This window comes from Haliotis rubra, unplaced genomic scaffold, assembly GCF_003918875.1.
Source record: "Haliotis rubra isolate DU_JTF1 unplaced genomic scaffold, ASM391887v1 Scf1049, whole genome shotgun sequence".
NCBI lineage: Eukaryota > Metazoa > Mollusca > Gastropoda > Lepetellida > Haliotidae > Haliotis > Haliotis rubra.
In genome coordinates, this window is record NW_025764947.1 from 225,669 (window position 1) to 250,191 (window position 24,523).

Consider the following 24,523-nt stretch of genomic DNA (forward strand, 5'->3'; position numbering starts at 1 on the left):
ATGCATCCACTTCTAAATGCCCTTCACAGATTTTAAATATATATAGTTTTTCACATGCATCCTTTTCCTTCTTATTCAAATAGCTATAAATATATATGTACATACATAAAAATTCCCTGAACATTTTACCTACAAATTGCATAAAACTTATTCTCTCTCATATTAAGCACTTTCTCTATTTTTTCAAACCACAGAATGGAAACAACCTGGAAACAAAGTTTTCAGCCTCTTTTAACACCTTGCCCAAACACACTCCCAAGTCAGATATTGTTGTAGGTTGTCACCTTCCTGCAAAGTGTAAAGGTATTGCTCTGGCCAACCACGTGACTCCCAAATGATGTCATTCTAATCTTGTAATCTGTGTAGCAAGGTTGGTCAGGTAGGAAGCCATCCTCTGAGACAAGTATCATAAATATACAACCTACAGATAACTTTTCAAATTTGTAAACTTATCCTACCTCACATTATGCAGTTACCCCATGGTTGAATGGTGGGCGCTGATTACCTGCTCTGTAGATGAGCTAATTTGACATTGAAATGGTTAGTTCACCACGGAGGCTGGCCCGTCACCTGAGTCATTATATATGGCTATATTTGTGATGATGCCAGGGTCATTGCTGTACTCACGAGTAGAACACTGGCGGAAGGTTGAGTACTTGTAAGCCCATGGTAGAGGATAAGGACAAGTCAACCAAGGATTAACATTGTCTAATCTGCAATCTACAAAATGTCTTGTCTGTTCCATGCTCACATCTATCATACATCTTGCAGGGCAACTGATAGCTGCTGAGCCAGGACCAAGGCACCAAACTAGCGGGGACATCTGCTACTGACAAAGAGTCTGACCTCCTAAAACATCCATCCATGATGGGCGCCAAGGAGCAGTTACTGTGGAGTGCCATCGTTGAAGTGACTGCTCTCGTCTCATGAGGACTGGAGATAACCCGGAGAAGGCAATATGGTGAAGGAATGAGTTTGGAGGATCACTGAATGCATCCAGAAGGCAATGGTGGGTCCAGATAATTCTGCTATACAAGCTGTGGACAATGGGATAGAGAGTCATTTCCATTGTCTATGAAGGTCTTGCAAGGCACTTGTCAACTGGAAACTGAGGCTGATCTTGTTGTCCCTTTTTTGATGATCGTCTGAAAGGAAAGTGATGGAGAAAATCTGGAAGTGCAGACTTGTCTCTAAGTAGTGAGCATTGAAGACCTTCAAGTTGAAGATAATTGCAGAGCTTGTGAGAGTCCTTCTTGGTTGCAAGAGAGATTGGGGTGTAGAAGCCTAGGGTTTGGTACCTAAGGAGATGAACCAGGTAAAAGAGACACTGACTTGTATAGAGAAAGGATCACAAAATGAAAGAGGGTTAGATGATCTTGGGGGCAAAGTTTGAGCAATAAACATGACCTGAATGGACGGCATGAAAATTCAAAGGCTGAGCATCTGGGAATGTAGAAGCCAAAGTATTGGAGGGATTGACAAACTGGAGACTAGAGTAGATGGGACCTCTGACAGACTTGGCATCTATACAAATGGCAATCCAATGGATATATTACAGCATTGTAGATGAAGCTGGAGGGATCATTGACTGAAGACATGATTGATGAAGGATGAAGTCATTGTTGTGTCAAGTGGCTAAGAGGCTAGATATGATGGGATCAGAAGAGGCTGAGGACAGATCACAGGCAATGACGAAGGAGGAAGGATCGACAAACTGCACAATGGAACAACTAGAGGGATTGTCAAACATGGAGGGATCAAGCATCCTTGAGGGATCACCAGATTGTCAAGCCTTCTTCGTAGAGCACTTCTATTTGTTTGTTGATGGTGGGCCAAATTGTTCTGAATGCAACATATACAGTCCGTTTGAGACAAAATGATACCGATGAATTGCAATCTAACACAAAAACAAATAGGCATAATAGAATCAAACCAGCAGCGGACTGCAATCTGAACAACAGACCAACTCTAGAAAAATTGCATAATTTTTGTCACAAAAATAAAAAAGTTGTTTAAGAAACTGTCATCATTTATTTGTGCATTTTCCAAGTTTGTTACAAAGAAGCAGTGGCAACTAAAGGAAAAACAAGTAATGAAAAACAAGATGCATGTTTATAGTGACGTCAGAGACATGTGATTAATGCTGATTGACAAAGTGAGAGAAAATTAAAGTCTATAATTTACAAAGTCTATGATTTTTTCAAGCATGAATATGACTAGGGGTGACCCAAGTATGCAATTACTAAGTACATACAGCGCACTGCTTGTGCAGCTGGGAGTGCAGTCATCTATCGGGTCAAAAGTTTGTTGAGAACCTGTTAGCATAAAGTGCATCTCGCTTTTCCTAGCGGTTCCTTTTAGTTGCCAATCGCCCTTGTAACAAACTGGGAAAGCGCACAAATAAATGATGACAGTTTCTTAAACAACTTTTTATTTTGTGACACAAATTATGCAATTTTTTTCTAGAGTTGGTCTGTTGGTTTTATTGCAGTTCGCGTTGGTTTGATTCTTTTTGGTCGATTTGTTTTTGTGTTAGATTGCAATTCATCGGTATCATTTTGTCTCAAACGGACAGTAGTCTATGTCCTTTGCCCCCTCAAGCTGGTCTTCCTACAACCACAAACTGAACATTGTCAAGACAATTAGATGTGTTGCAACAGTTATCCCCACTGTAGATTCTGATTCATGATGAATGATAATTGTGCAATGAAAAAGTTTGTTATATCTTGCACTGCTTGATTCCTCTGGCATTGTAGTCACCCATTCCCTCAGAAACTTCTTTGTTATAAAGATGAAACAAAATCTCAGTAAAGACATTAAAGAGGTATAATAATAACAAGAATCTATATGTGACAGGTTATCTGCACCCTTGAGTGACAAGAAAGAGAGTGACTTCAGTTGGGAGACACATGGTCCATAAGAGCAAGGTGCAAGCTTTTCAGGGACTGCTCGTGACAACCTACAACAATAGCTGGAGCTGAGGTGTGTTCCGGCAAGGTGTTACAAGAGGCTTAAAACATTGTCCACACACATGTGAGAAGAAAAAGAGAAAGGATGAGCTTGAAAATTTACAACCTGCCATTCAAAAATAAATAATGATTATTATGTTATTGTCAAAATAAAGTTTGGGGAATAGACGACTCACAAACAAGGAACCTGAACTGTCACAATTTGCTAACATTCTACAGACTGAATTCAAATCATTAACACTTACAAAATAATATCAACTAATTGTAACCAATTCAACATGACTACAAATCAACAGAAACAAATACAGATTAAAATAATATACATTAAAACTCACTCTCTTTAATATTTGTCATATAATATATGATTAAATGAAACCTTAATTAGCACCACCATCACATATTGATGAAATTGTGTGTTTCAACCTTAAAAATGTTTACAAATAGAAAACCATCACATCAATGACACTGGAACATCCAGCCAGACTTCCACTGTGCCGGCTCCTACAGACCAGTTGTCCACAGACACAGTGTGTGTCATGGCTAGTCTACACACTTATTGCCAGACTTCCACTGTGCCAGCTCCTACAGAACCAGTTGTCCACAGACACACTGTGTGTCATGGCTAGTCTACACACTTATTGCAGGACTGAATTGGGCACGAGACAGTTGAAACCTTGTTCTTCAAAATATAAACTATGTCTGCGTCACAATTTAGCTAAAAATTAGAACTACACAATATTTACTCATCATTTTCTGATTTTCCTAAAATCAAAATAGTCTGTTACCACATGAAATGAGGTAGATAGGTTGGCTGTCCAAGAAGGACATCAGTGTACTGCCTTGTACACATAATTCTTTGACCATCTTTGACGATCTGGAGAAAGCCTGGTTTACAACATACCAGACTCCAATGACGAGTGGTCGGATGGCAAAGACTAAAATATCACTGGTTAGTTTCCTTAATAGATCCCACAGAAATCAGTGCATGACTTTCATAGGTCAGCGTGATTACTTTCATAGGTCGGTGTGATTACTTTCATTTATCAGTGTGATTACTTTCATAGATCAGTGTGATTACTTTCATAGGTCAGCGTGATTACTTTCATAGGTCGGTGTGATTTCTTTCATTTATCAGTGTGATTTCTTTCATAGATCAGTGTGATTACTTTCATAGGTCAGCGTGATTACTTTCATAGGTCGGTGCGATTTCTTTCATTTATCAGTGTGATTACTTTCATAGATCAGTGTGATTACTTTCATAGGTCAGTGTAATTACTTTCATTTATCAGTGTGATTTCTTTCATTGGTCAGTGTGATTACTTTCATAGCTCGGTGTGATTGCTTTCATAGATTGGCGTGTTTCACGATCCATGAAGAAATGAGTACTGGTTTGATTCAAGAGAATGAACAGTGAACATGGAGTGAGATAATGTTGCCATATTTCCTTAAGTAGAGTTTGTCCACTTTAAAAAAAGACTATCTGCAGGGAGTAAGGATCACAAGATACGAGGTATAATGAATTTTGATTGGTTTTCCCAAATGCACAGACATTACCGTGAACATCAGAAATACTGAGTCAAATATCTGAATCACACTGTCTGGTTATATATAGTGTGCCTGTGTACGTAGTCTTCACATTACATTCAAACTATCATTCAAAAGGTGTTTTACATTAAATACAGCAAAATCATGAGTGAAGTCATCAGATATAGTTCTCCCAATGATAGCAGCCAAACTTGTAGTGTAATCTATGCTATAAAACCATGCTCGGCAGAACAGAAGATACAACTATGTATAAACAATTATGTATAGGGATGTTTTTTCAACCTCAAGTTTCTACGTTTTAGTGACAAAGTATGTCAATACCTGTTTGTATATATCTGAATCCCGGAAGTGATACAATGTAATGTTTTTCTACTAACAATGCTTGACAAATACAATATCCAAAATACTGAATCCCTCAATCACAAATGATGCTTGAGTGCATGCACGCTATACTCAAGAAAATGTGATGATACACAACGACAGTGTTAATCATCCATGGATGATACACAACGACAGTTTTAATCATCCATGGATGATATACAACGACAGTGTTAATCATCCATGGATGGAAACGAGTATTTTGTCAGACTAGAAGTGAAAGACAAGGTAATAATGTAATTTTTAGAGTAAAATTGATATTTTATACTTATCCTGACTCATGCTCTTTTGCTTGTCTTCTTCTTCTTGCGAACATAGTGGAACACTTGTATCTCCTTATTTGAAGCTCCCTTCAAAATAAAATCACTAATTGGTACTCACCACGAGTTGCTCCCCTTTGTTTCCCCTGGCGGGAAAGGTGTCGCCACCCTCTGGCCATGTGCTCCACTCTCTCCTGATTTAGCGAGCCCAACACTTGAATTTACAGGGAAATCCAAAGTGTTATGTGGGGAGGATGGGAGGGCTAACCTCATGAGTCAGGATAAGTATAAAATATCAATTTTACTCTAAAAATTACATATTTTTCCTTATCCTGACTCATGCTCTTTGCTTGTAGCATCCTCTGAGCGGAGGTGGGTAACAGAATACTTTGGATTTATAATTAGTGATTTTGTATAGATATACTGTAATATCCCCTCTGGGAACTTCATGAAGGCTTAGATTTAGGATGTTTCCTGTATAAAGAAAACCATAGGTTATATAAAGCCATTAAAGGGAATTACATTATGAATATATTGAACAATACATATAAATTATATATATATATATAGGTGACTCTGATAGAGGCACTGAAATTGACTATACCAAAGTATATGCTTAAGGTTGAATACTTAAGCTGAACATATATACATAGCCCTAAAACTCCGTAGAGTTATAAGCTAGATGAGTATGTATAAAATACATATTAATCTTGTGAGGATAATATTTTAAGCCTCTGAGGGACTGTCAGTTGCTGGCGAGGACCAGTGGTCGAAATGGTGAATGCCAGAGACATCTTCTGTAGTGATGTCTCTCAGGTAGTGATTAGCAAATACCATGTTAGATTTCCAATAGCATCCTTCCATAATCGTGTTCAAGGAACAGTTACCGTGTAGAGAGGAGGGTAGAGGCCAGTGCCCTGATCTCATGTGGATTTGATGCTGTTGGTGGGTCCAAGCCTGCTGCCTTGTAGGCTGAGGAGAATGACAGTCCTTATCAAATAGATATTGTGGTCCGTGACACTTCTGTTTGATTCGTGGCGATAAGGGGATGAATAAGCGTTTGAGAAATCTTCTCCTTGTTTTGGATCGTAAAAGTAAATAAACTTTGAAGCTCTTACGGACACAGTGATAGGTCTTGTGTATCTTGTGATCGAGAATAGAGGATAAGCGCCGGGATGTGGAATAATCTGTCTGGTTGACCTGGCAGTTGATTTTTTTCGCGATGAAATCCCATCTTAATCCGAGAGTGCTGTGTTATGATTGTCATCAAACTGTATCCTCTCGTAATCCAGGCGTGAATTTCAGACATTCTTGCTGCTGTGGCTAGCGATAGCAGAAACAGTGTTTTCTGTGAGAGAAATTCAAAGTTTGTCGATTCAAAGGTTCATAGACCTCACTCGTGAGGTGTTGTAACACTACATTCAGATCCCAAGCTGGAAGTGGAACTTCGCTTTTGGTCCTCAATCGGGCTTCGTAGTAAGGCCAGTAACTCTGGAGATCTTGTCAATTTGACACCCGTTCTCATGGTGATTACAGAACTAAAAGCGGCAAGATATGTTGATATCGTTGAACCTTTTAAATGTTTGTTTTGGCGTAGGTAACACAAATAGTCTGCCACTTGAGGTTGTGAAGCCTCTCTTGCTGTAAACCCTTTCTTTGTTGCATAATTTTTGAAACTGTGCCACTTGTCGTCGTACAAGTTCACGAGTTGAATAGCGTAAAGGCAAAGCGTGACTGCTTTTGCCGCCCTGGCAGAATATCCTCTCTTGTTTAAACACATTTGTATACAGTCCATACGTGTAGTTGGAACATTGCTGGGTTTCCGTGCACTTGTTTGGTGTGAGGATGAATTAACAGGTTTAGCGGCAGGTAGCTCCAGTGTTGGTTGACCGATTTCTTGAATTAGTATGGGAAACCACGTTCTGGCCGACCAGTAGAGCGACCAAAGTGAGTTGTAGGCTCTGTGTTTGTCTGATTTTCTGTAATACTTGAGGTATTATTGCTGGCGTGAAGCAGCGATGCGCATTGAGGCCTTCCATGATAGACTTAGGCGTCCGTTGCCCAAGCTTGGGGGTCTGGGACTGGTGACCACGAATGTCGGTAGCTGATTGTTGAATCGGCGTGGCGAATAGGTCTATTAGCGGGCCTAATTGCTTGATTATCTGTGCAAAAAAATTTCCCTGTTGATCATCCACTCTGTCGGTGATGGTAGATGAGGCGAGAGGCGTCTGCTAGTATATTTCTGGCTCGGGAATGTGCACTGCTCTGACATGTAGATTTAGATCTTGTATTAAATCGAACAGTTGAAAGCTTAGGTTCAAAAGGTTCATCGATCTCGTTGAGCCTTGCTTGTTTATGTAGAAGCGCCACTGTCGAATTGTCTGTATGGATCATTAGTAGCATTTTGTAGAAATGTGCTCCAATGTAGAATGGCGTTGATTACAGCTTTCATTTCTAGACTGTTTATATGGAGTTTGCATTCTTGCTGATTCCATAACCCTGATATCGTGTGGTTGGTGAGATGAGCTCCCCAACCTTGGAGTAACAGCGTCTACATACAGATGGGTTTTGTATTCCTGCTCTGCTAAACAAATCCCTTCGCAGACATTCGATTTCTTGGTCCACCATAGTAGATGCGGTCTGAGATGTTTTGGTAGACTGAATGGTTGTACATCGTTGAGATGTCGTTGATGAGACCTGTAGGGGGCGTAACTGTAATCTGCCTGTGACAGTCATGTCTTGGGCTGATGTGAGAAGACCTAGTAGGCTCTGCCATTGTCGCGAGTGGTAGCGGAGAGTAGAGCTGGTGGAATGGTCTGCTGTATCTTGAATAGCGGTCTTCTGGTACCATAATACGGTTGCGATTTGTGATGAATCGAATACCTAGGAACTGCAGGTCTTGCGATGGTACTAGGTCCGACTTGCGTAAGTTTACTAACCAACCTAGTTGTGTTAGTAGCTTTATGATGTAATTTAACTGTAGTTTGAGGCGCAGTGGATCTTGATCTACTTGTATCCCGTCGTCGAGGTAAAAAAGCGCTCTCGTAGCCCTTGGCGATGTAGAAATTTGATGTCGGTTTTCGTTATCCTCGTGAATAGCCAGGGGCTGATGATATTCGAATGGGAATTACTTTCCACTGGTAATGTAGCCCTTCTAGAGTAAATCGTAGGTATTTCCTGGAATCGGGATGAATGGGGATGTGCAGGTAGGCATCCTGTAGATCTATGCTGCCCATGTAGTCCATAGGGCCGAATCATCTGGCGTAACTGAGGTAAATGTATCATCTGCGAAACCCGGTGGTTTGCGTAGATAGTTCTTGTTGAAAAAGCTCATGTTGTAGATGAGTCTGTATTTCTCCGTGGAGTTTTTCTTGGGAACTAGGAAAACTGGGGAGTAGAAACCTGGTTCGGCGTTTGCTTGATCTATTACTTCTATGGCCTGTTTGGATAGGAGTGATGAAACAGCCTCTCTTATCTTTGGTAGTTGTTAAGCTTGTAAATGTCGAACTTGGGGGTTTGATTGTCAGCGGAGGCTTAGCCTGTAGAGGGATCTGAAATCCGTGTTGAAGAATGTTGGAGGCGTAAGGGTCTTGCAATATTCCCCAGTTTTCCCAGTGTAGTTGGGCGTCCACCCACTTGAGCTGGCTGTACTGGAGCGGCTGGGGGTGGAAGACTCCAGTCGTTCGAACCTGTGTTTCAGCGTCTATAATTGCGGGAACCTCTGGGTGTCCTGCCTCTTCCTGATCCTCCTCTATAGTTGCCATATGGGCGACGAAAGAATCTTACCTCTAGAGCTGGCTATCTTCCTGTCTCTTGCTCTTTGTAGGCCCGTGAACTTAGATCTGCCTGAGTATCTTTGTGAAGTCTGGCCGAATGAATGGCTGGCTAGTGTGTCCATCGATCTAATCATAAGGACTTCCCTGGAATCCTTAGAGACTTCCTTGGCGACTTTGTCGATTTCTCCGTCAAAGATGGATGTTGTCGACCACGGGGCTGTATAAAGTGGGGCTGTAAAGTTCTCCCCAATTACAGGAGGCGAGGAGGCCTTGGCTGACGAGCTAAGGTCAGTGCTGCTGAAACAGATGTAAGATGATCCGTTAAAACTGCTGATCTTTCTTTTGCATAAGTAAGGCAGAATAAATCATTCTATCATCTTCCGTCGTGGAATCCGGAATCTAGTAATAAGAGTCTCATTGATCGTCCTAGATCTATTTAACCCAAAGAACATCACGTCTCGTCATGGTTTCTATATGAGCCAACTGCGATCATCCATCTTGTAAATCTTGTTCTTTACATAAGCTGATGATCTTATAGTTCTCATCGATGTCCTGGGCCTTGTAGAAGGAGTCCATGTTATCGTGGAGAACTTCTTGGCTTGAAAGTTGGGCAGATGTGGTATCTGAACTTTCGTAGCTTTCTGGAAAGCTGCATCTAGATTCTGTGGCACTGCATAATCGAGATTCGTCGGGGTAGAGTGATTGCATCTGGATCATCTTCCTTCATCAAATCGTCTAAGCTGTATTGCCACTTTTAGATGGTGATGTGAGATCTAGGTTATTGACCATCAATACCGTATCTCTGCATCAGAAAATATGATTCCTCCATCATCCTCAAAACCATCATCATTAACAAATTGTAGATGCTCGCCGGGACTGCGTGTAGCTGTCTGTATATCTGATGAGGTTTGTGGCGATCTAGTTGACTTGTCGCGCCGCTCTATGTGGAGATCTGGCGGGTGATCGACCTGGTGATGAGCGAAGTGGAGATCGTCTATGGGATGATCTTCGGAGACTTGTGAGGTGAATGTTGATAGCCAGCGAAGCTCTTCCGGCAGTCCCTCGATGTTCTTCTAGATGATGAGGATCTGGAATCATATGTCCTTAGCGAATGCCTTAGCGAAGCTTCATTCGCGTCGGTCGGGGATCGATGATATGACCTTAGCGAAGGCCTCCGTGATGTCTGATGGTCTGAGTCCATATCTAGAGATGAAATCGAAGATGGTGATGATCTCTCCGCCTTAGCGAAGGCCTTAGCGAAAGCTGTACATCTAGGTCGCCGTCAAGGTGGTGCGGGACTTCCTTAGCGAAGGTGACATCGTCTTGGCTGCTACGTTATTGGGGGTGCCTCTGGGGTGCTGTCACGTTGGAGCCTTCAGCGAAGGCTCGGACCCTGCTGCGCAGTTTGTAGTGGTCCTCCATGATGTTCATAATCTGCGCATCATGTCTTCTGGGATGATCTGTGGCCGAAGTCGTCGGCGTCTTTTCTGCGATGGGGTTCACATCAATGGCGTCTGGCGTCGGTGTAGAGAGGCATCAGGCTGCATGGTGATCTCTGCAGAAGTCACAGTCGCTGACACGGTCGCTTCTTCTGCGTAAGTCGGGGATGATTATCGGCTGATCATCGTAGAGGCCCAATTCTGCTGCTGGAGCGATCTCGGCTGAGAAAGTTCTTGCTGTCTTCGTAGATTTCCCTTTGGAAGTCTGCGCTGCCCTGGAGTGTCCTCAATCTGCGTTGAGGCGGCGATGAGGCCCTCTTAGACTTGGTCTGCAATGGCGGGATGTCTGGGGAGGCGGTCGTTTCTTCGAGTAGCGGACTCGTCCCGTTCCTCTGCCGCAGGGGTCTCTAGCAGAACACCAGGCGGAGAGGGTCGATCGCTAGCAGCTGACTGGATGGAATATCTGGACTCTCTGCCATGTTTTGCCCTTGTTTGCGTGATCTATCTGCATGCGTCTTAAAGGCATAAAGATGATATTTATTAAATGCAGAATGAGATAAATTAATGCAGTAACTGCAGCGTGAATTAAGCGCGCAGTAGAACAACTAGGGCATATTACATGTGGATGGGAGGCAGAAAAGCGTAATCTACAAATCGTACAGATTTTCATCAGCGTAAAGCTAGCTGAACAATCCGCGAATACCGTGAATAAACAGTAGAAATCACGATAATTAATCAATACAAATAGTAAAGGATACTAGCTATACCTCTATAGTAACCTATGAGAGGTAAAACTAAGAGATTATCAAAGGATATGGTGTGTAAGGAGACACAAAGGCTCTCACATCCTGCTCACTGGTGAAGAAGAAAGGAGAGTGGAGCACATGGCCAGAGGGTGGCGACACCTTTCCGCCAGGGGAAACAAAGGGGAGCAACTTCGTGGTGAGTACCAATTAGTGATTTTATTTTGAAGGGGCTTCAAATAAGGAGATACAAGTGTTCCACTATGTTAGCAAGAAGAAGAAGACAAGCAAAAGAGCATGAGTCAGGATAAGGAAAAATAATCAAGGCCATCCTGGGATTCAAACTTGCCATTATAGGATTCTGGCACACACAACATTGTTGGTAACCATGGTAATTATCTTGAAAAGGCATCCTGTCATATCCCTAGCAGTATCTTCAAGCTATGTGTCAGCAATTTGTCCAGGGACAACACATAGCAAACAGGAAGTGTCTGTGCAGCTAGTAGACCCAGCAGGCACTGTGGGTGGCAAACCAGGCTCATTCAGACACAAGTGACTATCATCACCAAAATAATACCCAGGTATTTCACAGATGGTCAACATTAAGCTGTACACTATTTTCTGAATAATTTAACACTTAAATCACCCTGAGTCTACAGATTCATAATTAAGAATAGTCTCTGCCTTTGCAAGTTCCTCAGCTCTCATCCGGCGGTAGTTTGGACGGAACAGGAGAATGAGAACAATGGAGACGAAGGCTGCCACACCATTCAGAAACAAGTTGGGGACTGAAACAAGAAGCAGTTCACATCATAAATACACGGACTCAGGTAGATGCAGGTAGATACAGGGAAGTACAGGTAAATACAGGTAAATAGATAAAGGTAGATCAGGTTCATCCAGACTTATATACATAGAACTGTTGCAAAGACAAATATTTAATAATGAATTACTCAATTATCAAAATATGGCTACGAATCACAGATTGAAAATTATAGTGTTATCGAGGCAGACTGCGAGTAGTCTCTGCATAATGTTATTTCACTCAAGGGGATATCACCCTTATAGAAAACCAAAGAAAAGTAAATCCAGAACCCTACTTGTCCAGTCTTGAGGTGTGAAGTCGGCACCTATAGATGAGCCGTTGGTGTTGCAGCCGGTTGGGAGGCCCACTTCATCATCAGGCAGGGGCTGTGCAATCATCTGGGACACCAACATGTACACAATCCCCTGGACCTGGCTGGAAGGACAACAGACACCTGGTTAGTTAGTGCAGTTAGATCACATGGATCTAATTAGGACAACAGACACCTGGTTAGTGAGTGCAGTTAGATCAGATGGATCTAATTAGGACAACAGACACCTGGTTAGTTAGTGCAGTTAGATCACATGGATCTAATTAGGACAACAGACACCTGGTTAGTTAGTGCAGTTAGATCACATGGATCTAATTAGGACAACAGACACCTGGTTAGTGAGTGCAGTTAGATCACATAGATCTAATTAGGACAACAGACACCTGGTTAGTTAGTGCAGACACCTGGTTAGTTCAGTGCAGTTAGTAGTTAGATCACATGGATCTAATTAGGACAACAGACACCTGGTTAGTTCAGTGTAGTTAGTAGTTAGATCACATGGATCTAATTAGGACAACAGACACCTGGTTAGTTCAGTGCAGTTAGTAGTTAGATCACATGGATCTAATTAGGACAACAGACACCTGGTTAGTTCAGTGCAGTTAGTAGTTAGATCACATGGATCTAATTAGGACAACAGACACCCGGTTAGTTCAGTGCAGTTAGTAGTTAGAACACATGGATCTAATTAGGACAGAGTTGGGGAGATCATGTGTTCTATGAACTTCCTTCACAAATTACACACAATATTAATAATCCTTACCCTGATATAAACAGCATCCCTGAACTGGTTGCCTCGGCAACAGGGTAGGTAACCTCAACTGCTAACTCCATGCATATAGGATACAATGCAAAGCCAAAGAACCCAAACAAAGCGATGCTTCCGGCAATCTCGATTTTCATGTCTCTGAAACGACTAACCTGAAAGCAAAATACAAGTGTACAAGTGTACAAGTGTACAAGTGTACAAGTGTACAAGTGTTCAGAACCTGAAGTGTTGGCTACAGTATTTGAATTATGGGATCCCTGGATTTGAGCTTTAACATCAGCACTGACAGTTGCACTCCTGGTGGTTGGGCTATTATTGTATTCCCTACATTACATGAACATTCTAGATTTAATACGATGCAGGAGTTAAGTTACTTGTAAATGTTTTTTACATCATTCATTCATCCACTTATGTTGATGTCAACTTTCTGTCCTCATTTCCTACTGCAGGAGCAACAGACACATCCTCAGCTTGTTCACCATACTACCAGGTACACACTTAATGCTTGGTAAAACCTAACATTGCTGTGAATGCCTGAAGAGTATACTCACCGGTATTTAACGGGTCACTAGAATAAAGATGTTACTTGTGAACATGCAACCGTCATCATACTGTTTCGTAAATACAATATGTTCTTACCTCCGTAAATACTATCCCAAACACTGTGGCTCCGGCAAAACTGATTTTGGCAACTTCTTCAAAACGCTTTGTCTTATCACAGATAACACCAGCCACAGCAGCGCCAACAACACCCACGCCAATCATCAGCGCCCCACACAAACCAGAGAAACTCTGTAAGAAGAAATACAATGTACTTATTTGCTTGGATCCACCAGTAGGTGGTGGGCAGACACCTAATTTGTAATTCATGTACTGTTCATACAACCTCTCGGGAACTACCAATCTTCTTGTACCTTGATGAAAAATGGGTAGCATCTTATTTTCAGAATCAAAAGAAGTCAACCTTAACAATTTTGTGCATTTATAACAGTTGCATAGAATATAATTCTTGCCTGTCTTAAGAAGATCCATGCTGTGGAGAACCTGCTAAAACAATGGGTCTCTCAGTGATTGGATATGGGATAGTACCATTGTAACTTGACTTCAACAAGTCTATGTGATTCTAGGTCATAATCATCTTCTGGAAGGAACATATCACAGAATGTTTCCACTGTATCTGTCCGTTCCTCCATGTGTCCATATCTGTGTTGTCTTCCACCTGTGTGTGTGGTCCTCCATGATGTCTGATGTCATGTGTGTGATTCTGTCATGATGCATGTACCTGTGTGATTCCTGTGTGTCCTTCAGTGTGTGATTGTGTCTGTCTGTGTGATTCTGTGTCCTGTGTACCTTGTGCTGTTGTGTCTTCCACCTCCTTGTGTGTGTCCTCCAGTGTTGTGTTCAGTGGTTGTGGTGTCCTCTGTTGTCCATGTCTGTGTGATTCTCCTGTGTCTGTGTTCCTGTGTGGTCCTGTGTCTTGTGTTGTGGTCCTGTGTGTGTGTTGTGTCTGTCTGTCCTTCCATTGTTCTCCATCCGATCTGTGTACCATGTCTGTGTGTTGTGGTCCTGTGTCTGTGTTTGTCCTTGTCTGTGTGTCTTCCTCCAGTGTTCAGTGTGTGTTCTCATGTGTCCTTCTTCTCCTGTGTTGTGTGCTCACAAACACTTCCACCTCCCAATACATTCTCATACATATACACCATACATATACCTAACACCATACATATACCTGTATCACAAATACTTCACCTCCCAATACATTGTGATACATAACACCATACATATACCTGTATCACAAATACTTCACCTCCCAATACATTGTGATACATAACACCATACATATACCTGTATCACAAATACTTCACCTCCCAATACAATGTGATACGACACGATACAGATACCTGTATGACACTATTGTATACTTCGCAACAGAATTAGTTTTGTCAAATGTTTATATTGAACAAGAGCCATCAGAAGATGACGGAAGTCCCCATGACCCCACACCCTCCTCCACCTGGCTGATCAACAGTGACCTGTCCAACTTGACAAACAAATTCCTATCTGTTCTGTCTGTCCATGTAAACCACTTGCTATTGAGCTACCAAGATAATACCAAGGAATTGGTGTTCAGAATGTTGCATGTAAGGTCCTTTTCAGATGTCACTTAGCAGATATCACACAACTGGTGCATTACACTGTAATGTCTTACAATTAAATCAATGTAAATATAAGTAATCATGGTAAACACAATCTTAACATATAGAGAAACAGAATTGTAACAACATTTGAAATTCAGTCAAGAATTAAAGCACCAGTTTTCAATTTGATCATTGCGTGTGCATACTGAAAGTGGTAGTTCTGAAGATATCATTAAAAAACTTGTTGCCAAGAAAATGGAAAAAAAATAAAATTCCCAAATAGCAAAGGGCACCAGTTGACCACCTGACATTTGAGTGTGCAAAGTTTGAGGAAAGAATACAGATTATGTACTGACAGACAGGGAGACAGATGGACAGACAGGCTGATTCCTTTCCCCCCATATTATATATAGGAAAGAACTAGTCATGTACCTACATTGACGTATCCCCTCGGACATAGAATCTGTTCTGTAAATGTAGTGAATGCTGTAAAGATGGCCAGACCAGCACCGAACACGAAACACAGCACCCAGTAGGACTTCACCCGCAGGAGCTGAAACACAAAACTCCTTGTTTAACATAGCTACCCCAAATAGACCTAGTATACTGAATCACAACCAACTGGTTGGTGCTTTATGCAGAGAACCAGGTAGGTATGATCTCTTAATATCTATTGGTGTGACACAGCCCAGGATCAAACTACTAATGGACAAACTCTCTAACCACTGTACCATGGAGGTGGTCAAAAGCATTATGAGATACAGATAAGAGAAAATACCTTTTTCAGTCCCGAGAAGAATGGTTCCGATTCCTCTGCTGCACTTGAAGTTGGTGGTGTTGGTGGGACAGAACTACAGACTCCAAACGTTGCCATAACAACCCCTAGACCAGCCACACCTGTACATGTCCACAACTGAAAACACAGATATCCCAACAGCTAATCCTTGTAATCGGAAAAGTCTAAATTACATACAGTTGAATAAAGTGTAACAAGTAGGTTGTGGAGGTAGTTCTGTTGCCATGGTTACACAGAACAGGAACTACACCAACAAGAGTCCATATATTAACACATCTACTGATCTAACGATGCCAATAGACAGAATCAGGACAGTAGAAGCATGTCTTTGGCAGACTGTGGCTATACATGACTTCATTCTTGTTGATTAGCCAATTACATGTTACCATGGTTATGTCCAGCTGATGTTACTTGTTAGGGGTGACTACAGAGGGGAAACAACTATTGCAACAGCGATAGTTTCTCCTTGAATTGTCTCATTTGAAGTCATTTCCCCAATGAATGTATAGTGTATATGAAATAAATACAAGTTGAAGTCGTTTCAGTCTCTTTGAATAACTGACAAGAAACATGAAACCCAGATCAACGAAACATTTAACACATAACTGACAAGAAACATGAAACCCAGATCAACGAAACATTTAACACATAACTGACAAGAAACATGAAACCCAGATCAACGAAACATTTAACACATAACTGACAAGAAACATGAAACCCAGATCAACGAAACATTTAACACATAACTGACAAGAAACATGAAACCCAGATCAACGAAACATTTAACACATAACTGACAAGAAACATGAAACCCAGATCAACGAAACATTTAACACATAACTGACAAGAAACATGAAACCCAGATCAGAAACATTTAACACATAACTGACAAGAAACATGAAACCCAGATCAACGAAACATTTAACACATAACTGACAAGAAACATGAAACCCAGATCAACGAAACATTTAACACATAACTGACAAGAAACATGAAACCCAGATCAACGAAACATTTAACACATAACTGACAAGAAACATGAAACCCAGATCAACGAAACATTTAACACATAACTGACAAGAAACATGAAACCCAGATCAACGAAACATTTAACACATAACTGACAAGAAACATGAAACCCAGATCAACGAAACATTTAACACATAACTGACAAGAAACATGAAACCCAGATCAACGAAACATTTAACACATAACTGACAAGAAACATGAAACCCAGATCAACAGAAACATTTAACACATAACTGACAAGAAACATGAAACCCAGATCAGCGAAACATTTAACACATAACTGACAAGAAACATGAAACCCAGATCAGCGAAACATTTAACACATAACTGACAAGAAACATGGAAACCCAGATCAGCGAAACATTTAACACATAACTGACAAGAAACATGAAACCCAGATCCAGCGAAACATTTAACACATAACTGACAAGAAACATGAAACCCAGATCAACGAAACATTTAACACATAACTGACAAGAAACATGAAACCCAGATCAACGAAACATTTAACACATAACTGACAAGAAACATGAAACCCAGATCAACGAAACATTTAACACATAACTGACAAGAAACATGAAACCCAGATCAGCAAACATTTAACACATAACTGACAAGAAACATGAAACCCAGATCAACGAAACATTTAACACATAACTGACAAGAAACATGAAACCCAGATCAACGAAACATTTAACACATAACTGACAAGAAACATGAAACCCAGATCAACTAAACATTTAACACATAACTGACAAGAAACATGAAACCCAGATCAACGAAACATTTAACACATAACTGACAAGAAACATGAAACCCAGCTCAACTAAACATTTAACACATAAGCTGAATGAAACTGTAAGTCTGCACCCAAACATCCTGCATTTTGCACTGCGCAATTATCAAGGGAAGTCAATTACTAAACTATCACACTACAGTCAAATATACTATTGATGCATCGATGGTATTTCCTTTCTACCATCGATTAATTGCTATCGGAGACTCAACAATTGCAATTCATCGCTAGTTTGATGCATCGTTACAGCCCTATTACTTGTACTTACCAAGCGTGGTAACTCCGACGGAACAGTGACTAGCCTTGGTGCCAGCAAATTTGCAACCATTATTCCAATAGGATTAGCTGAGGAGACCAATAACACTGAGATGAATGGATGAGTCTCACGGGATGGCAGTTTAGTGATATATCAGTCAATACAAGGCAACAGTCAATGCTTGTGTCTGTGTGTGATTAGCCTTTCATAACACATTGTATTACATTTAATTAATACATCAACACATTGTGTCACTATCATGGCCAGGTTTTGATATATTCATTGCATTGTGACTGGTGTATCAAGATAATCATTGTATCATGGCCAGTGTGTCAAGATAATCCTTGTTTCATGGCCAGTGTATCAACATAATCATTATATCATGGCCAGTGTGTCAAGATAATCATTGTATCACGGCCAGTGTGTCAAGATAATCCATAGTTTCATGGCCAGTGTATCAACATAGTCATTGCTTCGTGGCCAGTGTGTCAACATAATCATTGTATCATGGCCAGTGTGTCAACATAAACATTGTATCGTGGCCAATTTGTGACGATAATCATTGTATCATGGCCAGTGTATCAACATTATCATTGTATCAGGGCCAGTGTGTCAAGATAATCATTGTATCATGGCCAAAGTGTCAACATAATCATTGTATCATGGCCAGTGTATCAACATAATCATTGTATCAAGGCCAGTGTATAAAGATAATCATTGTATCATGGCCAGTGTGTCAGGATAATCATTGTATCATGGCCAGTGTGTCAAGATAATCATTGTATCATGGCCAAAGTGTCAACATAATCATTGTATCATGGCCAGTGTGTCAAGATAATCATTGAATCAGGGCCAGTGTGTCAAGATAATCCTTGTATCAGGGCCAGTGTGTCAAGATAATCATTGTATCATGGCCAGTGTGTCAAGATAATCATTGTATCATGGCCAGTGTGTCAAGATAATCATTGTATCATGGCCAGTGTGTCAAGATAATCATTGTATCAGGGCCAGTGTGTCAAGATAATCATTGTATCATGGCCAGTGTGTCAAGATAATCATTGTTTCATGGCCAATGTGGCAAGATAATCATTGTATCATGGCCAGTGTATCAACATAATCATTGTATCATGGCCAGTGTGTCAGGATAATCATTGTATCATGGCCAATGTGTCAAGATAATCATTGTATCATGGCCAGTGTGTCGAGATAATCATTGTATCATGGCCAGTGTGTCAAGATAATCATTGTATCAGGTTCAGTGTATAAAGATAATCATTGTATCATGGCCAGTGTGTCAAGATAATCATTGTATCATGGCCAGTGTGTCAAGATAATCATTGTATCAGGTTCAGTGTATAAAGATAATCATTGTATCAGGGCCAGTGTGTCAAGATAATCATTGTATCATGGCCAGTGTGTCAACATAATCATTGTATCAGGGCCAGTGTGTCAAGATAATCATTGTATCATGGCCAGTGTGTCAAGATAATCCTTGTTTCATGGCCAGTGTGTCAAGATAATCATTGTATCATGGCCAGTGTGTCAAGATAATCATTGTATCATGACCAGTCTGTATCAAGATAAGCATTTTATCACTCTTAAACACTCCCTTTGAAGACAGATTAGCTGACTTAGCAGTTCTAGTTAAGATCAAAATAGAACAATGCATAGGGGTTTGCTCACCCATAGAGGCCAAAGTGTTTGCTGTAGCTCGCTGTGTATCAGGGAACCACAGCGCTGCCAGTTTGGTGGGACAGAACATAATGAATGGCTGAGCACAAGCAGCAAAGAGCTGCCCGGTCATCAGCACGGGATACCGGGCATCATGGGGCATGAAGTCAAACACCGTTAGAGATCGGAGCAGGCAGCCAATCAGGTTCAACCATGCTGATAAAATTATCTAAAAAAGAATGTTTGAATAAGAATAACAGTATTTACCATGTCTAGTTATTCTAATTAATGATCGAAAACTTTTGGAACTCATAAGCATGATAAACAAAAACTTCATTTCATGTCTAAATATAATTATTTGTTTCACACTCACATAATGGGACCAATTTGACATCTAAATACATCCTTGTATTCTCACTACCTGATTACCTGGTACAACACGCACAAGGACAGGTTTTTGTGGATAAGCAAGATCAGCACCACATAACAAACCTACCCGCAGGAAAAGCAGCTTCTTATACAACACACATGCAGTTTATCAATATTGGTTACTTACCTTAATAAAGATGTTTTATCAATATCTACTTAATTAAGACACTGTTTGTCCATATCGAATATTATCTGTTATAAAGAAGCTGTTTATCTTTATCAATTATTACTAGTAATAAACAAGCTGTTTATCTTGATCAGTTAGCAACTGTATTAAGGAAACGCCACTTCAAAGACCACTCAAAGAAACCAACTCACACTACTCCGGAGGCCGACAGTGTCGAGAAGCCATGTTGCAATAAATCCAAAGGGAATGCAAGCCACGAGATAGATGAGTGACAACCAGTTGACTTGCATGGATGTGATGCTGTAGTATGACGTGGTCAGGTTGGTGATAGGAGAAAAGCAGATCCAGATCTGTAAGGAACATTTGTTACAGTTGTTACAGTTGTTACAGTTGTTGTTACAGTTGTTACTTCTGCAACATGAGTCCATATCACATGAGCTTCCAGTACTGAGCATGTGACATGGACTTCCGGACTAAAGTCAGCAATTGATTACACAATGCCATTTAGAAAGTGGTCAAATGTAACATATGTTATATTTGGGATTACACTTTCTTAGTAAAGTACAAATTCTTGTACTTTTTGAGTTGAGCCCCATCCGGGATTCGAACTCACACCCTCAGAGTCAGGCACCTAATCGCCAGCATGCAAAAAGTACTAGAATTTGTACTTTACCAAGAAACTGTAATCCCAAATATAACATATGTTACATTTGACCACTTTCTAAATGGCATTGTGTAATCATAGCTTTTGGCCGTGGGAGCCGTGCCAATTAACATTTATCAGAGGGGTACACAAAGCCGGCAGTCTAGGCTACCAGTTGTCTGACTTCCACTTTTGTGGAAGTCGCGGTAGCTGAGTGGGTTAGGCGGCTGACTTTGTGTGCTGGGGATTAGGTGCCTGACTCTGAGGGTGTGAGTTCGAATCCCGGATGGGGCTCAACTCAAAAAGTACTAGAATTTGTACTTTACTAAGAAAGTGTAATCCCAAATAGAACATATGTTATAAAGTCAGCAATATTCAAAGAGCAGCAACTGGGTGGAACTGTGGCTGGACCCATATATTATAGACCAGACAATTTTGTAAGCTATTTCTCATGATTTGGATAGCGGCAGTGACTGGCTTTGAGGCTCATAAAATACTGGGTTTTGTAGTGGCCAACCTGCTAAAGAAGTATGATCTAGAGTCCAAGTCATTGTGTAACAATGTTTCAAAGTGTATGACATTGTTCAGTATAGGTGCAGTTGTGTGCTATGTCTCTATACCCTTTCCAGTATATTTTGACCCTGACTATTATACATGTATATCTGGCAGCTTTCTCTTTGGTATATTAGAAGGGCATACTCTTGACTCTCATCTCATATTCCATCTTTAGTTACAGGAAGACCAGCATAGTTTTGAGATCATTCTGACCCTGGAAACTCAGCCCAGGCCATATGTTGCAATATTATCATCATGGTGTTTATTGCTACAATCACTGCTTGTGTGTCATACTCCCTTTGAATTTGTGCTGCCACTATATCTTGTACTGCCACAGTAATACCTTCGTATTGATTTGTATTAATGTGTAAATGTAAGTAAACACTTGTAAATTATATTACATTGTTTTGTTGTTTGCTGGTTTCAAACCAACTTCTTTTACAGACTGATTTCCAGTTAGCTACCACAGTAGTCAACTTCAAATCAACATGTAATAGCTTAATGTGTGTTGTGATAGTTTCTAGGAGCCCTTTTACACCCTGAGCTGTATTTAATCTTCTTGCTGAGTGCGGAATCCTATCTGAGTGTGTGGAAACCTGAGTGTGGAATCCTATCTGAGTGTGTGTGGAAACCTATATGAGTGTGGAATCCTATCTGAGTGTGGAATCCTATCTGAGTGTGGAATCCTATCTGAGTGTGTGGAAACCTGAGTGTGGAATCCTATCTGAGTGTGTGTGGAAACCTATCTGAGAGTGCAGAAACCTATCTGAGTGTGTGTGGAATCCTATCTGAGTGTGTGGAAACCTGAGTGTGGAATCCTATCTGAGTGTCTGTGGAAACTTATCTGAGTGTGTGTGGAAACCTATATGAGTGTGCAAACCTATCTGAGTGTGTGTGGAATCCTATCTGAGTGTGTGTGGAATCCTATCTGAGTGTGTGTGGAAACCTATCTAATTGTGGAAACATATCTTAGTGTGTGTGGAAACCTATCTGAGGGGGCAGAAACCTATCTGAGTGTGTGTGGAATCCTATCTGAGTGTGTGGAAACCTGAGTGTGGAATCCTATCTGAGTGTCTGTGGAAACTTATCTGAGTGTGTGTGGAAACCTATATGAGTGTGCAAACCTATCTGAGTGTGTGTGGAATCCTATCTGAGTGTGTGTGGAATCCTATCTGAGTGTGTGTGGAAACCTATCTAATTGTGGAAACATATCTTAGTGTGTGTGGAAACCTATCTGAGGGGGCAGAAACCTATCTGAGTGTGTGTGGAATCCTATCTGAGTGTGTGGAAACCCATCTGAGTGTGGAAACCTATCTGAGTGCTGAATCCTATCGGAGTGTGGAATCCTATCTGAGAGTGTGGAATCCTATCTGAGTGTGGAAACCTATCTGAGTGTGTGTGGAATCCTATCTGAGTGTGGAAACCTATCTGAGTGTGTGTGGAAACCTATCTGAGTGTGTGTGGAAACCTATCTCAGTGTGTGTGGAATCCTATCTGAGTGTGCAAACCTATCTGAGTGTGTGTGGAATCCTATCTGAGTGTGTGTGGAAACTTATCTCAGTGTGGAAACCTATCTCAGTGTGTGTGGAAACCTATCTGAGAGTGCAGAAACCTATCTGAGTGTGTGTGGATCCTACCTGAGTGTGTGGAAACCTATCTGAGTGTGTGGAAACCTATCTGAGTGTGGAAACTTATCTCAGTGTATGTAAAACCCTACCTGAGTGTGTGGAAACCTATCTGAGAGTGCAGAAACCTATCTGAGTGTGTGTGGAATCCTATCTGAGTGTGTGGAAACCTATCTCAGTGTATGTGGAATCCTATCTCAGTGTGGAAACCCATCTGAGTGCTGAATCCTATCGGAGTTTTGAATCCTATCTGAGAGTGTGGAAACCTATCTGAGAGTCCAGAAACCTATCTGAGTGTGTGTGGAATCCTATCTGAGTGTGGAATCCATTCTGAGTGTATGTGGAATCCTATCTGAGTGTGGAAACCTATCTGAGTGTATGTGGAATCCTATCTGAGTGTATGTGGAATCCTATCTCAGTGTGTGTGGATTCCTATCTGAGTGTGGAATCCTATGTGAGTGTATGTGGAATCCTATCTGAGTGTGTGTGGAATCCTATCTGAGTGTGCAAACCTATCTGAGTGTGTGTGGAATCCTATCTGAGTGTGCAAACCTATCTGAGTGTGTGTGGAATCCTATCTGAGTGTGTGGAAACCTATCTGAGTGTGGAAACCTATCTCAGTGTATGTGGAATCCTATCTCAGTGTGGAAACCCATCTGAGTGTGGAATCCATTCTGAGTGTATGTGGAATCCTATCTGAGTGTGGAAACCTATCTGAGTGTATGTGGAATCCTATCTGAGTGTATGTGGAATCCTATCTCAGTGTGTGTGGAATCCTATCTGAGTGTGGAATCCTATGTGAGTGTATGTGGAATCCTATCTGAGTGTGTGTGGAATCCTATCTGAGTGTGCAAACCTATCTGAGTGTGTGTGGAATCCTATCTGAGTGTGCAAACCTATCTGAGTGTGTGTGGAATCCTATCTGAGTGTGTGGAAACCTATCTGAGTGTGGAAACCTATCTCAGTGTATGTGGAATCCTATCTCAGTGTGGAAACCCATCTGAGTGCTGAATCCTATCGGAGTTTTGAATCCTATCTGAGAGTGTGGAAACCTATCTGAGAGTCCAGAAACCTATCTGAGTGTGTGTGGAATCCTATCTGAGTGTGGAATCCTATCTGAGTGTATGTGGAATCCTATCTGAGTGTGGAAACCTATCTGAGTGTATGTGGAATCCTATCTGAGTGTATGTGGAATCCTATCTCAGTGTGTGGAATCCTATCTGAGTGTGGAATCCTATCTGAGTGTGGAATCCTATGTGAGTGTATGTGGAATCCTATCTCAGTGTGTGTGGAATCCTATCTGAGTGTGCAAACCTATCTGAGTGTGAGTGGAAACCTATCTCAGTGTGGAAACATATCTTAGTGTGTGTGGAAACCTATCTGAGGGGGCAGAAACCTATCTGAGTGTGTGTGGAATCCTATCTGAGTGTGTGGAAACCTATCTGA

General features: G+C 41.1%; 1 protein-coding gene across 2 annotated transcripts in view; it reads right to left on the bottom strand.

Moving 5' to 3' along the window:
- LOC124275593 (solute carrier family 49 member A3-like) overlaps positions 1-24,523 on the bottom strand; it is a 46,908-nt gene that overhangs the window by 13,092 nt on the left and 9,293 nt on the right. Inside the window, exons 2-10 of one of the 2 annotated variants that reach the window (XM_046711190.1) lie at positions 20,446-20,604; positions 19,711-19,927; positions 18,040-18,116; positions 15,929-16,063; positions 15,587-15,703; positions 13,655-13,807; positions 13,010-13,167; positions 12,211-12,350; positions 11,434-11,898 (exon numbers count right to left, since the gene is read on the bottom strand). In XM_046711190.1, the coding sequence (XP_046567146.1) occupies positions 11,753-11,898; positions 12,211-12,350; positions 13,010-13,167; positions 13,655-13,807; positions 15,587-15,703; positions 15,929-16,063; positions 18,040-18,116; positions 19,711-19,927; positions 20,446-20,604 (1,302 nt within the window). In that variant the 3' untranslated portion in view covers positions 11,434-11,752. Of the gene's footprint in view, positions 1-11,433; positions 11,899-12,210; positions 12,351-13,009; positions 13,168-13,654; positions 13,808-15,586; positions 15,704-15,928; positions 16,064-18,039; positions 18,117-19,710; positions 19,928-20,445; positions 20,605-24,523 lie in introns of those variants that run through there. The other variant, XM_046711198.1, reaches the window with a different exon arrangement.